Below are 16,344 nucleotides of genomic sequence, written 5' to 3'. Positions count from 1 at the left end.
TACTATTTATTTCAGAAACAATTTTCCATTGCATTGACAAGTTCAACTCCAAAATCTCGTTCAGTGAACATTAAAAGATAAATCTACAGTATGAGTGGTATTTTCACATTGGTTGAATAATTATAATAAAAAGTTTGAAGCCAACAAGTATCAAACCTAAGACGAACAACAACCCTTTTTCGACTCGGCATCTGCTTCTCGGTCCCCTTCCCCTTCCCCTTGTAGAACAACAGTTTTCCCATTTTCAATACGGGCAGCATCCTCTTTCTTGAGCTCTTGAGACATCATCACCTTCCTGCTTAATATGTTGTAGATCTCTTTTACAACTGTTTGAAAAGCAGCTGCTACATTTGATGAATCAAGAGCTGATGTTTCCATGAAGAACAAACCCTGTGCCTCAGCTAAGGCCTTCCCTTCAGCAGTAGACACCTCTCTCGCATCCTTAAGATCTGACTTGTTCCCAACAAGTATTGTGACAACGTTCATGTCAGAGTGAGCTGTTAAATAATACAACCAATCCAATTAATCCTCGTTTCATCCCATTCAAAACCAAAATATGTGAGTATACAAACCAGTCACCTATTACTAATTAATATTAAACCTAGTTTATTAAAAGGTATATACTTATGCATGTATGTATATATATTAAAAGAATAAAGAGAAGACTAACATAAATATTCAGAAGTTCAAAAGCAGAAAAGAGAAAAACTATCCAATTACCTACAATGAACATATGCAATTCAGAATTTAGCTTCCGCACAATACACACAATAATATAATGTTTCATGAAGACATGAACTTACAAAATAAAATCACCTTAACAGAAAGAATAAAGACTATATAATCTTGTTCATTTTTATATAGGACCATTTAAGTGCCAAACGGTCATTAAATTTTTGTATCATAAATGTTTTACTATACTGTACCAATACCAAATTGAAAGCCAAGTTAACAATTTCCTAAATGAGAAAAGGTTGGATGAAATGGCGCGTGCATTACGATTTTTGTGTGATCGCAAAATCTTCGGTTTTCGTATTACAGATCTTGGTTTGTGCTTTATGGCATTTCCACTATAAAAAAATTCCAATCCCGCAAAGGATGATTCATGGAACTACTATTGAGCTTAAGACCATATTTCCTAGTATCATCCCAATGTTCAAATTTTTTATAAAACAACACTAAGGATTGCAATATTATAAAATTGGAGCAGCAAAAATGAGGATATTAAAGTGGATCTATGGTCATACAAGGTTGGATAAAATAAGAAATGAAGAGATTGAATGAAAAGTAAAAGTAATCTGGTGGTTTAAAGGATAAGAGACCATAAATTGAGATGATTTAAGCATATTCTTAGAAAACCTCTATATGGTCTCGTAAGAACATAGTTTGTTACCAAGAGTATGATATAAAGACAGAAAGAGGTTGGCCGGAATTTACTTGGGGAAAGTAATAAAACAAGACTTGTTAAAGTGAAAAATACATCAGAGTTCAATTTATCTAAGGACAGAGCGGAGAAAAGCTATTAACATTCTAGGGGGATAGACACAATATTTTCTATGTTCCAAATGACCTTTTGTATTCATTTTTCTCTATATTTATTTATTTATTTATTTATTCTCTGTTATTTATTTTTCTTTTCCTTCAATCTTTTCTTGTTTATTTAGGTTCATTGATTGCCGACCCAATTAATTTGGAATAATGGTGATTTTCATGTTAAGCAACCTCATAAGGAGAAAATGCATGAGAAGAACTTCATGGTAAAGAAGATATAATTGTAATTCTTACTCTGAAGTTCGTTAAGCCATCGGCCAATGCTATGAAACGTTTGGAGCCTGCTAATGTCATAGACCAGAAGTGCTCCAACTGCACCCCTATAATATGCAGATGTAACGGCTCTGAACCTCTCCTGCCCAGCTGTGTCCCATATTTGTGCTTTAACTTCCTTTCCATTAATATCCATTTTCTGAGTTTGGAACTCTACTCCTATAGTTGATTTTGAATTAGGATAAAACTCATCCCTGGCAAATCTTGCAAGTAAATTTGATTTCCCAACAGCTGAATCACCAACTAAAACAATCTTGAAAAGGTAATCCTCAGTCTTCTCTTCCTCATTATAAAGAGCCATCTGTCAGTCCTAAGGATTGCCAGTGTGAAGAAACAAATTCAAAAATGAATAATCATCATGGACTCTGGTCCTTTCCAATATTAGAATGTCACCTAAGAATAGAAAACGGATCAGAAAACACAAGAACTGTTAACAAAGAAATCTGGAAGACAGAACGGTTATATAAAGACACAAATTGCAGTTCCACAAGAATCCGAAGATATATCTACCTCACGAAGCAACTGTTGTCTGTTTCTAGCATACAGAACTGTATCCACCATCAGCATCCAGCCCCTTAAACAAACCAAAACTTCCCGGAGTACCTGAAAGCATCAGATTCCAATATAAACCAGAGATTCAATGGAGTATCATAACCAAGAGGGAAGAAGAAGAAGAAGAAGCATTTGCAAAGGAGCAGATAATTCTATGACTTTTGTCCAAGCTAGAGCATTCCCGATGGTAAAATATTTCAAGTTCTTCTTCCATAATTGTTTCTCAAGAAAAAGAAATGCCACTACAAGTGAAAATCAAATTAAAATGATAACCTTGCCCAAAGATACATGAAATTCATTTCCGTAAATGGTTACAATTGCCACCAATAAACTACACATCTAGCAACACAACCAGCAAGCTGACAGAGGATGGGTAAGTTTACAAAATCAGAAGTCTCGTCCCTGAGTGCCAGAACGTAACTAATTCATGATGACAATTGAACTGTACCATGATTTAAGACAGGTCAACAGAACCACAAAATTTTGAGCCCTTTTAATTTCAGAGATGAAAGAAGTATATCAGAAAGAAGCATAAAAAATTTCAAATTTCATTCTTTGACCAAAAAATCTAAAAAAAAACCCTGGTTCCAGAAGAAAGGTACATAGTTCCCCTTAGCGTTGCCCTTTTTTTCTCTGGCATGTGGATAAGGCCAAAAATTGTTATTGTAGGACTTAGCATCCAAGGGTTCGTTGTGTGCATTCCCACCTGGGGTTTGGCGTATGGGAAAAAAAACTAGAAAAACATGAAAAAGGATGAGCAACAGTATTAGAGAAACAAAGTCATCAATACAGTTAACCCCTTTGTATATCTGTTAAGGATAGGGACAATGGACCAAATGCCAAAGAAAGGCCATAAAAAAATCCTGTCTCATGCCAAATCTAAGGACAGACAAATTCTTGAAAGAAGTTTAATCAACTCATATAAACCAAAAAGTGGCACAGATAGCACAAATAACCACGTTATCAATGAAACAACCATTTTTTATAGTTATAACAAACAATGTCCTCTAATGTTCACAAAACCTTTTCTTCTTCATCTTTTAAAGTTATTTTCCAATGTAAAGTGATCCCCACGTAGCATATTGAAACAAACCACCACCAACTAACTAACTACACAACTTCTCTCGTATCTTTGAGCATTTGAAGCCGGGAGCTGTACCCCTCTTAAAAACCTTTTCCAAAAAGGTCCTCATCTCATGATATAAAATCAACAGACAGATTTACATTATTACCATGTCCATAGACTGACTATAAATACATCTAAATGTAAACACCAAAAAGGTTAGTAAATGAAGGAGACAAAGGGGAATCTCTTACAAAACTCAGATAAAGATATTAACATTAGTGAACGGAGCAGACAATGTCAATCAGCATTCATCTCCTTCCAAAATCTGTCTCCGAAACACATGCAAAGTCAGATAACCAGATTTTTTTTTTGACAGAATGAGGAGACATACTAATTGACTCTTGGATGAATGAGTGATCCCAACAAAAACCCTCAAATCTAACTTACTTCGGTCAAAATTATAGCAAATTTTGTCTAGCTGTATCGAACTACTCTAAACAAAAAGAATGAACTATAAAATATGGGTTCAGGTAACCATTCATTATCATATTTTATGTCAATTTTTAAAATAAAAATGAGCTAGTCACCATAACATATGACATGAATATTTTCTGCCAAAATCAGAATTCGAAAAAATACACCTGCATATAAATACCAAACCCTGTGATCAAGTCTGAAGATGATGATATTGCTAAACTCTAATTTACCCAAGCAGTCACAGATAAAGACGTAAATGAAGAACAGGTACATCGAACTATTACATTACGCGTGCTTGCAACAAGTTAGGCAAGTACAAAATAAATTATAGCAATAAAAAAAGCTAAATCCACTTCGAAAAAGTTTGCAAATGTAAACAGAAATTTTACCAGATACATTAAATCAATCAAATTAGAGGTATAAAACATGAACCAGAGAGGGGGGGAATGAAAAAGGAAAAGAAAAAAAAAAAGGAAATTCTACAGCGAAAACAACCATATAGGCAATAGCTTAGAATACGTAATATATATACCTATGATTGAAGAGGAGGAGGACAGAGGATTAATAGCGAAGGAGAATTGGGTAAAAATCGTGGACGCCGAAGCCAGAAAGAAATTGCAACAACAGAGAGAGAGAGAGAGAGAGAGAGAGAGAGAGGATCTACCGTTCCTGGGGCGAATGGGTGTGTTATTTTGGTAAAACTGGTTACCCCCAACTGTTTCAATTCTTCTTCTTCTTCTTCTTTTTTAAGTAAATTAGTAATAGTTTTATTACAGATATATATTTTTAGAAAAGCAGTGACCTGTGTTTTCAAAAAATGTGACTTTTTTCTTGGCTTTTTATCTATTTGATCAAAAAAATTCAGGATATATATTGATCAGATATTGCTTCGAAAGTAGCTTTTAATATGGGTTTATTTTTTTCACTCTGAGTGTTGGAGTGGAACTTGTATAGTTGTGAGGACAAAATTTGGAAAAATAAATAAATAATTTTACTCTTGTGATTATATAATATATCAGTTGATACGTATGATTTTAAATTTATTATAAAGCTATTAGAATTGATCTAGTGATGGGAGATTTAGGTAGGTTGTATTAAGTTATCTATTTAATTTCTAGTTGTATTCAAAAAAAGTTATTATATAAATCTCCAAATTATATCAGTTAATTTTATATAATTTTAAAGTATCACTTAAATCCCAATATAATTATAAAAGTATATCATTAAGAACTCATGTGATATATATATATATATATATATATATATATATATATATATATGATTAATTTATATTGATATAAAAATAATAAGCGTTACGGTTATAATTTATTAAATTATATTTATTAATCAATTACTAACCTCCACTAAATTACAATCATTACATGAAGTAGATTGATAATTTAAATTAAATACAAAACGTATGATTTTTACAATGATGTAACTCGATCCTTTATATATATATATATATATAATAATATACATCACATAAGTCCTTTAGACTTTATATTAAAAAATAGAATAACAAAAATTAAACTCTAATCACTTATCAAAGACTTTAACATTGATTTTTATGGTTTTTTTTTTTTTTTGGTACATTGCCAGGAGGTATCCCCATTCAACCTTCTCCGGGCACCATACCCTCGGGGTACGGCCCGTTTGGGCTAGCCCCTCATTGTAACAGTGGGTGCACTAAGCTTCGCAACCGGAGAAAGGACGAGACTAATCCCCCAACCGAAGATTTTTGGCTTATCATTTTTATGGTTTAGATGGAAAGGAAAAGAGAAACCATAAGGAAAAATTAAACCACCCTTATATTATAGCTGTATGTCGAGCGAATTGTACCTTTTTTTGTATAAAAAGATAATTGTGAAAAATCACAGCAATCATCAAATCAATACAACAGGGTTACCATCATCACCGGTGTCAATGCCCAATCTACAAGAAGTTGAAGACGACCACCGGTATCAATGCTACATCGGAATCAACTCTCAGTACATTATACTACATACTTCTCTTTTAAAATTAAAAACAAGTGTATTACCCAAAAAAAAAAAAACAAGTGAACTCGTGTAATGTGTAGCATTAAAAATAAATAATTAAATGAAGTAAATACAATTGAGTCATATTTTTCTAATTTTAATGGGTGTAATACTGAATCCACAAGAGTATTGAAAATTTATCCGACCCCTTTGTAGTTGCTATTTCTTTATTCCGTGCGCTCCATCTTAGGTACTCAGGTGGTGCATTACCCCATCGGTTCAAATAACTTCTAAAAATTAATCAAACAGTTCAAATTTGACTGCATTGCCATGTGTCACAATCTGCATGCTGCAGCAGGGTATATTACAATTTTCCAAATAAGATGAGCTAGCCAAAATAGGAAGGTCAGTCCTCCTCTATTTTGTTTGCAATTATATCATTAAAAACTAATATATCATTGCAAAATCGAGAGAAGTGATGATCGAGTAATCCAAAAGCTTCAGCTATCTTGAAGTATTCCCAGATGCGGACTTATTTGGGAACTGTCAATCTGGAGCAGTATCATTCTCATTAACTCATTCACCTTCAAGTTCCGCACCAAACTGCTCCAGCCGATAAGCATCTTCATCAAGATCCCGGATTGAGGCATGGTTAATTACACCATCATCTTCACTGGCATGTATCTGTCTACCACCAAACCTGATCAAATAAGGAAAAGTATTATCAAAGTTGATATCCACGGAAAAAGGTAAATGCAATTATTCTAAACATTTTCGGCAAATTTTAAATCCCAATATTCCTTTTAACATCATGACGACAGTAAGAAGAGTTCAAGGTCAGACAAGGTACCAAAAGAAAAAGATTTCAGACAGCTCTATCCCTATGCTTACCCACGATGCAAATGTTACCTTACCATCAGTGATTAATGCCTGACCCTACACCATGTCTCAGAAGATAAAGGTATAAAACACAGGAAAATTTGAAAAATAAAAGAGAAAAAGACTTCAATAGGCATCGACTTGGAACAGTACTGGATGTGTCAGCCATTTTAACAATTAATAGTACCTTACCTAGTTGGAGAATGTCAAAAAACAGATGTGGAAATGGTCAACTAAAGAACGTCACCATGCCTAGGTAAACTATGCTTATATGCTATGAAGCACCGACACTTCAAAATAAAATTCCTGACGTGTCGTGTCCGACACTTCCCGACACTCCAATGCTCGTTGCAAAGACTCAAAAAAGGTTCAAAGGTTACGTTGCGTTGCATTTTGAGTTTCAACTATTAGATTCGTTGGATTTCGATTACTATTTTATTAAGTTTAATATAAATATTTGGGATATCTTATGTTTCTTCGCAAAATTGATAGGTATTAGAAGTTTAGCATTTTTTTTGGTTAAATTATTGAATATTAAATACAATATACACTACATAAATTAAAAATATTATATAATATCAAAACGTGTCGAAATTTAATATTTTTAGAATTAACGTGTCAGAGTGTCGTGTCGTATCCCGTGTCGGTGTCGGTGTCGGTGCAACATAGCTTATATGACACGATAAGTTGTTACAACATGAAGATCACACAAAAATTGCAAAGGAAGAGATCGGATAAAATGTGAAGGATTTAATTACCATCTTCCATTCATCAAATTTATGCACGTCTGAGCATCCTTCCTATCCTTGAACTTTACCAAAACAACCCCCTGAGGATGATTCTCATATACCTGCAGGAAAAATCAGCAGGAAACCTAAAGCAGAGGTAAAATTAAAGAACACTCAAATACAATAGGTTGCATGATTACGGGTACAAGTAGTTGCACCGCTACCAGTATAAGTGTGGGGTACGACAAAATTTCTAAAATCTAGGTATGGTTACAGGAGGATATTATCTAAAAATATTAAAATATACATCATCAAGTAACTGATTCAGAAGATAAATACAATTTCCTTAACATTTTAACAGCTAGTTATCAACATAAATGCATAAAGAGCATCCAGCAAGTAAAATATGCTGAAAGAGGACACAATTTGAAGGGGTGAAGTAGCAATTAGTTTCATTTAGTAGAAAAACTTTGCATTTTGCATGGAACTGGCTTGTCATAACAGCTCATTATAATGCTTAACCAACATGCATATAAGCACACTCAATAGTAGAATTTTGGGGGGGGGGGGGGGGGGGGAATGCCAGGTGTATCCAATACTTGTGTGCCCAATGCATATACCGAGTTATGTACCCAATAAGGGTATTGAAATTATTTAGGAGTATGTTAGGAACCCGAAAGCTTACCTCCTATCACTAGAGTGTAGTTTAGGAAGGGGCATAGGGGATTAAGACCCACTTAGAGCATGAGGTATCTGACTCCTCCTTTAGAGGAAAAAGAGATTATGACTGCTGGAAATAGAGGGGGGAATAAATAGAGGATAGGGTGAGAATTAGAAGTAAGAAAAAATTGAGAGGATAGTAAGAAGAGAAGAGCCCAAGCCTCTTGACAGCCAGCTGCTATCATTTCGCTGTTTTGTCATTTTCCACAATTTTCCATACGGTGTACAGATCTATATAGTTCTGACATTGTTCGGTACCAGTGAAATTAATTTAAGTTTCAGCATTTTCCGCATCAATTTCAAGTTATTCTTCTTGTTTTCCGTATCAATATGCAATTTGAATCACCGGAAACACAAAAAACACTGGAAGTGTGCCAGTGGCAAATTTGAGTGCCTGACTCAATAATAATAAGAACAACAATAAGAATTAAATTATATCCATGCATTTTTCAATCAGTTTATTTAACTGGTAACAAAGTATTTATTAGAAATGAGAGAGAAAAGATTAAAAACAAAGAGAATCAATTCTATTAATATTTTCAGGCATACAGATGAATTACCTTGACTGCATCTACAGGACCAAGCTTGACACATTCCTCTTTAACATCTTTTTCTAGTTCTAAACGCAAATTTTCATCAGCCTGCATCAATTGGGTAATATCATCAAACGTTCAATATGAGAAATAGCAGCACCAAATTGTAATCCTGAGAGAGCAAATTAAAATTTGACTGATTTGTGAGAGAAGCAGGAAATCCTATTATAATCATTATCATTACAATAGTAAACACAAATTAATGGACGCATCAAATAAAGTACAAAACCTAAATATATGAACCAGAACTTTAAAACAAAAACAACTTCCAAGTGCAGTTCGTTTCTATAATCTATATAACCATGTCCAAAATGATGGGCAGGTATGGTCACTTGAATAGCAATGTTCTGGAGTAGTTATTGTATCTAGAATACAAGCAAAATTAAGTAATATCAACCCTCATTTCAGCTGGAGTGAACATATAACGAAGGATAACAGTTGCTGGAATTGAAACTTTTGCATCATCACGACCACCTGAGCCATACAATGAGAATAGCATTACTACAAGGGATGTATGTTACATTATAAAAACAACTCTGAAAATGAATCTAAAAACCTCAAAACAGCCAAAAAATCTAAACTTCATACAACTGAGATTGAAAAAGTTTTGAATATGACAATTGAATTTAGCACAGCATGCTTTCTAGCTTCACCATCATCAGAAGCAAACCAAACAACAGAAATACATTCTAGAACAAATCTTTTTAAATGGCTCTCAAGATTTGCAATGCCTCCACCATTCAAACACTAAGATATACAGACTTCAATGAGAAATTAATCACGTAGCTCCAAAATGCACTCAGCAAACTCAAGGATCTATTGACATAGGGGAAAGAATTGATCCAATTACACCATCTAGTAACTTCTTATAAAAATATTTACTAGAAGGTAAATCAATACTGCACTTCAATTTAAAAATATTTAATGACAAAGGAAAATTAGGCTAAAATGGAGATAGAACTGGGAATTAGTCAAATTTCTGAAACATCAACTTGAAAAGATCCGGAGAACAAACATACCCCATCCAAGCATTTTTTCTTCCACCTTTTTCAATTTCTTTTTCCTTTTATTGTCTACTTGTTTGGATACAAACTTGTCTCCTGCATTTGTGCAGAAAGCTCCATCAAACAACAGCAGGCATGATAATTAATTTAACACACGGGTTTACCATAGCTAAGAACAATTATCAGAAACTGCTACATGATGCAATAAAAATTAAATAACGCCACCTTTCTGCTCAAATTTAGCCTGGCTGACAGACATAGGAAGCTTGCCACCAGGGCGAAGAGGTGTTCCGTCCAAAATTTGGGTTGCCAGAGCCACTGATGGTTCCTAGTGTACACAAACATAATGGAAACCCTATTACATTCACAAATATAGGTCACAGGCAGACAGAATAATAAGCGAAAGAGTTACCTTAAGATACGTAACCAAAGCATCTCCCTTTTTCCTTCCTGTCTCTTTATCAACATAGATCTTCACACGAGGCTTTTTGGTTTCTGGGTCCTATTATAAACATAATCAATCATCATGCATATGAAGCTAGTATGAGCCACCAAACCCTCAAAAAGCTAGTCTGCCATTTTTATGAGTGGTCACAGATTGCCACCCCATAATGATTTTTTTTGAAAGAATTGCCTCTCGTAAGGCACTGTTAGCGAGAACTAATTTATAAGAGTTGCTTGGCCTTGTGTAGTTCACTTTTGGTTAGGCTATTGACGAGCATGTGTGTCCAAAAAAGGGAAGATGAGGCCCTCCAAATTCTCATAAAAAATACAAGGCATGAGATGCAAAATATTTTTCTCTTGTAGAAATGTTGATCCATACTTTTGGATGTATTACAGAACCATTTTACCAATAATTTATACAGCATCAACAGTGTTCTTCCTGACATAAATACAACTTGTATTTTTAAGATACTTCTAAACACGAAAAACTAATATATACTTATGAATTACAGTTGAATTATATATTATTTTACAATTAAATAGATAATAGACAATGAAGGAATAAAAAGATACCTCCTTTATAATTCCGCACTTGGAAAATACCTCCACAACCTACAAAATACTACCCATATTAATTCTAGCAACAAGAACTACTTTCAGGCAAATTGATACAAAAGTTAATGCTTACTTCATCAGTGGTAACATCCTCAGGCAAGCCGGTGACATAAACATGAGTATTGATCTTTAATTCGAACCAACTATCAGGAGGTTTATTAGCTTCCTGAAACAGAACAAAGTCAATGGGGGTGTCATTTTCTCCCAAAAGAGGTGCTCATTTCTAAGTCAAAGCAACAAAGATAAGAAAAATGGAGCTGGCTGAAACCATTGATATTAACAAAATGAAAAGAGAGAGGGCACCTTCTTGTCAGCTTCTGTATCTGAAAGCTTCCTCTTTCCATCTGCTATGGCATTGGTATTATTTTCTTTATTTTCTTTACTTTCTTTATTTTCTTCTTCCTTTGAGGAAGCCGTAGAAACACTCAATTTTGAACTATCTTCAAACTTTTCAGAGGCTTCAGAATCAGGTACCTTTGGAAAAACTTCCTCTTCTTGCAAGAAGGTCATCTCTTCAACCCCATAAGGCTCACTGCTGCCAGATCCATACTCCTATCAAATAAAAACTTCATTAATCCCACCCAAAAAAAGAAAAATAACCTAATTAAAAATACATTGAAGAATCAACAACCTTGGCTTGAATGGCCCGAAGAATAAATACAACTAACAAGGGAATTATTTAGATGAATAGAGATCATCACCTCAAGGATACACATGCAAAGAGAAAATAGGTATAACAGAACAGGCCTCAAGGTGGAAAAAACAACATTCTGATTAGGGAGTACTATAATTAAAAGGAAAATGAAAACACATAATTCACATAAAAATAAATACATCTAGCAGAAACCAAACAAAAAAGAGAAATAATGAAATCCAAGTTAAAAAATAAATCAACTACTAGAGAGTATCCAGAACAGAAGTGTTTCATCTTAATTCAATTTTTAGAATGTTTTTAGATTTTACACGGCATAAAACTTAAAACATGTTCACATATGAAGAAAAAAAAATTGAAACTTGAGAAAATTTTATTCGTGCTTGTATAGGGAGGTTGTTCTCGAGAAATTCAGAGAGAGAAGTATTAATTTCTTATGACCTAAAGAATTCCCAGAACTTGCCTTTTGGATCTAGTACCCAAGAGAAGCCATGAAAATTTCATACCTAACAGCCTCTTGGATAATGAACAGCAGCCACAATTTACAGCAATGAAGTATTCAATCGATTCAAAGAAAGGATGACAGGTGCACCCATGATTATTTTCGATGTAAAAACAAATACACTGTATATTTCACAAGAAGTAATAGCAGCTTCTCTGAATAAAGTAATTTTTATTTAATCCAAAATAAATTCATTCATATGGTCTGATCATGCATTGCCTTGCAGACTGTTCAGACTTCCATTAAAACTTTATAGTTAGTGTTCATTTTGTTAGAGATATATAAAACCATTAATGTAGCCTAACCCCATAGCTTAAGCTTTTGGGTTGAATTGGTTCTTTACATGGTATCAGAGCCTCATGTTTCGGGTTTGATCTTCACCGCCCCCTACTTTCTTTTGCGAAATTTCTTAGCACAGGTAGGTGGGCATGTGAATTATCCACCCTTCATGTCCCAATGGGCTCTCGTGTGAGGAGGCGTGTTAGAGATATATAAAACCATTAATGTAGCCTCACCCACCATCTTAAGCTTTTAGGTTGAAATGGTTCTTTACATCTTTGTTTTAGATTTTTGAGAATTGATTTTGGAAGTTACATTTGTTTTAATATTCTCAAGCAAAATCACTTGTTGAAGTGTCAAATTACCAAAAATTGAGTAAATAAAATAAATAATATGGGATAACATAGAATCCCATCAGCATGGCAGAAGCTTCAATTTTTTTGTTTTCTTTTGCTTCTGCCAACAGGGATTGTGTGTGCTTCATAGAGTGTGTAGAATCAATTCTGCTGGATGCCAAACATGACCTATTACAGCGATATTTGATTCTTGGGACTCAAATGCCCATTCGCCGGTGCAAAATCTAAAAAAAAAAAAAAAGACCCTATTGTTTACAAAGCAATGTCAGTGTTATTGAGACATCTCTTTCAGATGTCAATGTTGTTCATATGCCATAATAATATGCCCAAAAATGGAAACAAATATAGATAAACAGTTTGACAAATTTAGAGCCAGCCCTATGAACCACATAAGCTCATTAAGGAGTAACAATTTGATTAAACCAACCCAAATTCCTATGCATCAAAATTTAGTTAAGCCATTAGCCTATCTTCATTTAATCATAATATAACAAAGAACATCGCTGATCACAGGCAGTGAGATATTAAAATTAGATGATAATAATAATGATGTAAATGTCATGCACCAACCTGGGGAACCCAAGCCCTAAGATTCCTGTCCCACTTATATTTAGTCCCATCATCATCGGTAAATTCTTCTTCACCCTCAGGTGGTGTTGAAGGTCTGTCAGAATCTTCTCCTGCTACACCACTGACAACGTTGCCGGAAAAGGATCCGAATTCTGAACCTTCCGCTTGTGCCTCTGCCTCCTTAATCTCATTTTGCCATCTTTCAAACTCATCAACATCATGTGCAGAAACTACAAAACAGGTCACTCTCTAAGATCCGCAAACAATAATAATAACAATGAAATAAAAGAAAGGAAAGCAGTAAGAGAAAAAGAAGAAAAGCTATACCTGCAGTTGAAGAATCAGTTCCCTGTTGATTAATTTCAGCCCACAATTCAGAAATTGAGGACAAGGGCTCCCACTCACTTCTTCCTTCAGACCACACATGTGTATTTTCCGAAAGATATCCATTTAAGAAATGCTCTGTCCATAACAAGTAAATATCCTAAATTGAGGTTTCAGCATGGAACAAATTGTGCTATTTAGTATTCCACTTATTATAAATTTGAGGAACAAACAACAAAATCAAAAACACACAAGACCTAACCCTAGCTCCGCTTTACTCATTTGAAACAGAAAAATATTCAAAAAAAAATGAAAAATAAGGGCTATTAATCTCGAAGAGTAATGCAATAACTCACCGCGCAACTCTGAGAAGGCATAAGGACCGACCTGTTGTTGATTCTCTCCGAGAACATACCATCCCACTTGAGTAACCTTTTCACCTGAATCATCATCACCAAGCTCGCCAGATTATAATCCATAACAAATTCAAATAAGGATGATCCTATTCTGCCAACAAAAGTTGAGAATTTAAAAAAGATAAAACGAAAAAAATTTAGCATTCATCAGTAGTACCTTGCGGTTGCTTTTGTTGGCTCTCATAACCATTTTGGGAACTCATCGTTTTCGGCTCAATTTCTGGGTTTCTGCTGTCTACAATGCCAATATTACAATACAAAGGCACTTTCTAGAGAGAACACAGTACTGGGGTCAGAAAACATTAGGTAAATCAATTCAAAGTGATGATAATAATAATAAAAATAACATGGTGAAATATATAATTCATCAGTAAATTAAAATTTATATTTTCAACAAATATTAGTTTATTTTGCATTCAAAATAATTTATCAATAAAATCTTGATAAGAGAGTATTTTTTTAATTTATATATATTTTTTAATCACTTACTCCCTATAGTTTTTGTTCCATCGAAACATATCATTAACATTGTTATAAACTTAACTAATTTATTTATTTTATCTTTCTTAAAATAAGAAAATAGATTGATGACAAAAATATAAAAAAGAAATAAGAAAAAATATGTTGCAAGCTTACAAATTACAACACTTTCAGAAAAAGCTAAAAGTACAAAAAAAAAAGAGAAAAAAAAATCAATAAATAAATAAGATGAAAATAAATTGAGAAAAAAAATTAAAACAAATATATTGAAAACCTATAACAATTACAAAAACTGAAAAAAGACAAAAATAAAATAAAATAATCTTAATTAAAAAGATGAAAATAGTCTGAAGACAAAAAATATATATATAAGAAAAAGAAATAGCATAGTAAGTTTTCAACATAATTGCTCTTATTTTTTTCTATTTTTTTTCTCAAATTATTTTTTTCTTTTTGATTTAGATATATGGTCTGATCATGCATTCTCCACTCACCGGAGATAAAGATATCTCCAATGAGCTCAAAATGACGTTGTTTTGAGTTATAAAATTAAAAAATTATAATGATAAAAACTAATATAACCCTGTAATATATTAGAATTACAAAAATATCTTAATTTTTGCCCCAAAATAACGTCATTTTGAGCTCACTGAAGATAACTTATCTCCATTGACCGGAGAAATCTTTTACTCATAAAAAAAATAGAAAAAAATAAGACAAATAAGAAATAGAAGAAAAAGAAATTAGTTTTGTAAGTTTCCAAAATATTTGATCTAATTTTTCTTTTAATTTTTTTTTTTGTCTTCCGTCTATTACCTTCTTTTTGATTTGGACTTTTTTTTATTTTTTCTTTTTTCATTTTTTTAGTCTTTATGTAAGTGTCATGAATTTCTAGCATATTCCATCTTTTTTTTAATTTTATGCTCACTTTATTTTATTTTCTAAGAAGAATAAAATAGACAAATTAATTAAGTGTCTAACGGTGCTTGAGATGAATTTGGATGGAAGAAAACCATAAGTAGGTAAGTACTTAAAAAAAAAAATAGGGGATTAAGTGATTCAAAGAAAATTCATAGTGGGGTTTTTAAACTCTTTTCTTAAAACTTTTCGAATCTATAAACTTAAAAAGATCTTAAATCAATCGCTCAAACTTTAAATTTTTTATTCTAGTTAGTTCATTAACATTTTATTCTAGTTACTGTGTTAAATTCTCCTTGGTGAGGTTAACAATCTATCTTGGTAAGATATGATGTAGATCAGATTCCATTCGAGCCATGTTGTTTCGGTTTATAAGACTAAATAGAAAGAGTTGCATTATAACTATTGGCCTAATTGTAAATACTTGATCCAACACATAATATTAAAGCTGAGATCATGAATTTGATTCTCCACGATGACACTTTGCAAAAGATAGATGTTGAGGGATTGTTGATAAACCCGATGAAAAATACTTCATCCATGGCTCTTTGTGTTTGATATATATTAAGAAAAATATAAAATTTAAGTGATGAGATAATTTTTATATTATTATGTGTAACAGCCCGTTGTACACTAGTATTGTTAACATTAATTATGATATTAAGCGCAGTTACAATCACAGCAATTTATTTATAAAAAATACGAGTAAATTTTAAGCGTAATAATTAAAAGCTGTGACCGTAACTGTAAACTCTTCGTGGAATAATATTATAAACTACTTAGATATCATAAAACACTTCTCTCAAGTCACTAAGGTGGTGTTTGGTTTATGGTTTTTGGAAACTTTCCTATGCAAATGAAGCAAGCATTTCAGTTTGCACTTGTTTGGTTCAACATATTTACTCAAAATTCTCATCCATCCAATTTGCATTGCTTTTTCAATTTTTTCAATTTGCACAGGAATTG

General features: G+C 33.0%; 2 protein-coding genes across 3 annotated transcripts; both read right to left on the bottom strand.

Moving 5' to 3' along the window:
* Positions 1-36: 36 nt before the first annotated feature.
* Positions 37-4,656, bottom strand: LOC133288834 (ras-related protein RABA5a). Of its 2 annotated transcripts, none has more exons than XM_061486663.1 (4): positions 4,584-4,656; positions 2,335-2,427; positions 1,786-2,217; positions 37-497 (listed from the first exon to the last, which is right to left on the bottom strand). In XM_061486663.1, exons 3-4 carry the CDS (start codon positions 2,123-2,125, stop codon positions 157-159), a joined length of 681 nt encoding a protein of 226 aa, XP_061342647.1. In that variant the 5' UTR covers positions 2,126-2,217; positions 2,335-2,427; positions 4,584-4,656; the 3' UTR covers positions 37-156. The 2 variants fall into 2 exon arrangements, with proteins under 2 accessions (XP_061342647.1, XP_061342646.1); XM_061486662.1 differs by having other exon boundaries at positions 4,452-4,649.
* A 1,520-nt stretch (positions 4,657-6,176) lies between these two features.
* On the bottom strand, positions 6,177-14,264 carry LOC133288812 (splicing factor U2AF-associated protein 2). Its single transcript, XM_061486633.1, has 14 exons — positions 14,138-14,264; positions 13,921-14,004; positions 13,568-13,702; positions 13,241-13,470; positions 11,185-11,433; positions 10,955-11,047; positions 10,840-10,878; positions 10,235-10,324; positions 10,048-10,150; positions 9,838-9,918; positions 9,216-9,292; positions 8,786-8,866; positions 7,536-7,627; positions 6,177-6,598 (listed from the first exon to the last, which is right to left on the bottom strand). The coding sequence occupies exons 1-14, from the start codon at positions 14,181-14,183 to the stop codon at positions 6,475-6,477; spliced, it is 1,524 nt and encodes a 507-aa protein (XP_061342617.1). The 5' UTR covers positions 14,184-14,264; the 3' UTR covers positions 6,177-6,474.
* Positions 14,265-16,344: the final 2,080 nt, after the last annotated feature.

This window comes from Gastrolobium bilobum, unplaced genomic scaffold (assembly GCF_033153095.1).
Source record: "Gastrolobium bilobum isolate Gb01-03AN ecotype WA unplaced genomic scaffold, APGP_CSIRO_Gbil_v1 utg2264, whole genome shotgun sequence".
Taxonomy (NCBI): Eukaryota; Viridiplantae; Streptophyta; class Magnoliopsida; order Fabales; family Fabaceae; genus Gastrolobium; species Gastrolobium bilobum.
Note: the sequence above shows the minus strand (reverse complement) of the source record. Positions and strands in the feature narration are given on the sequence as shown.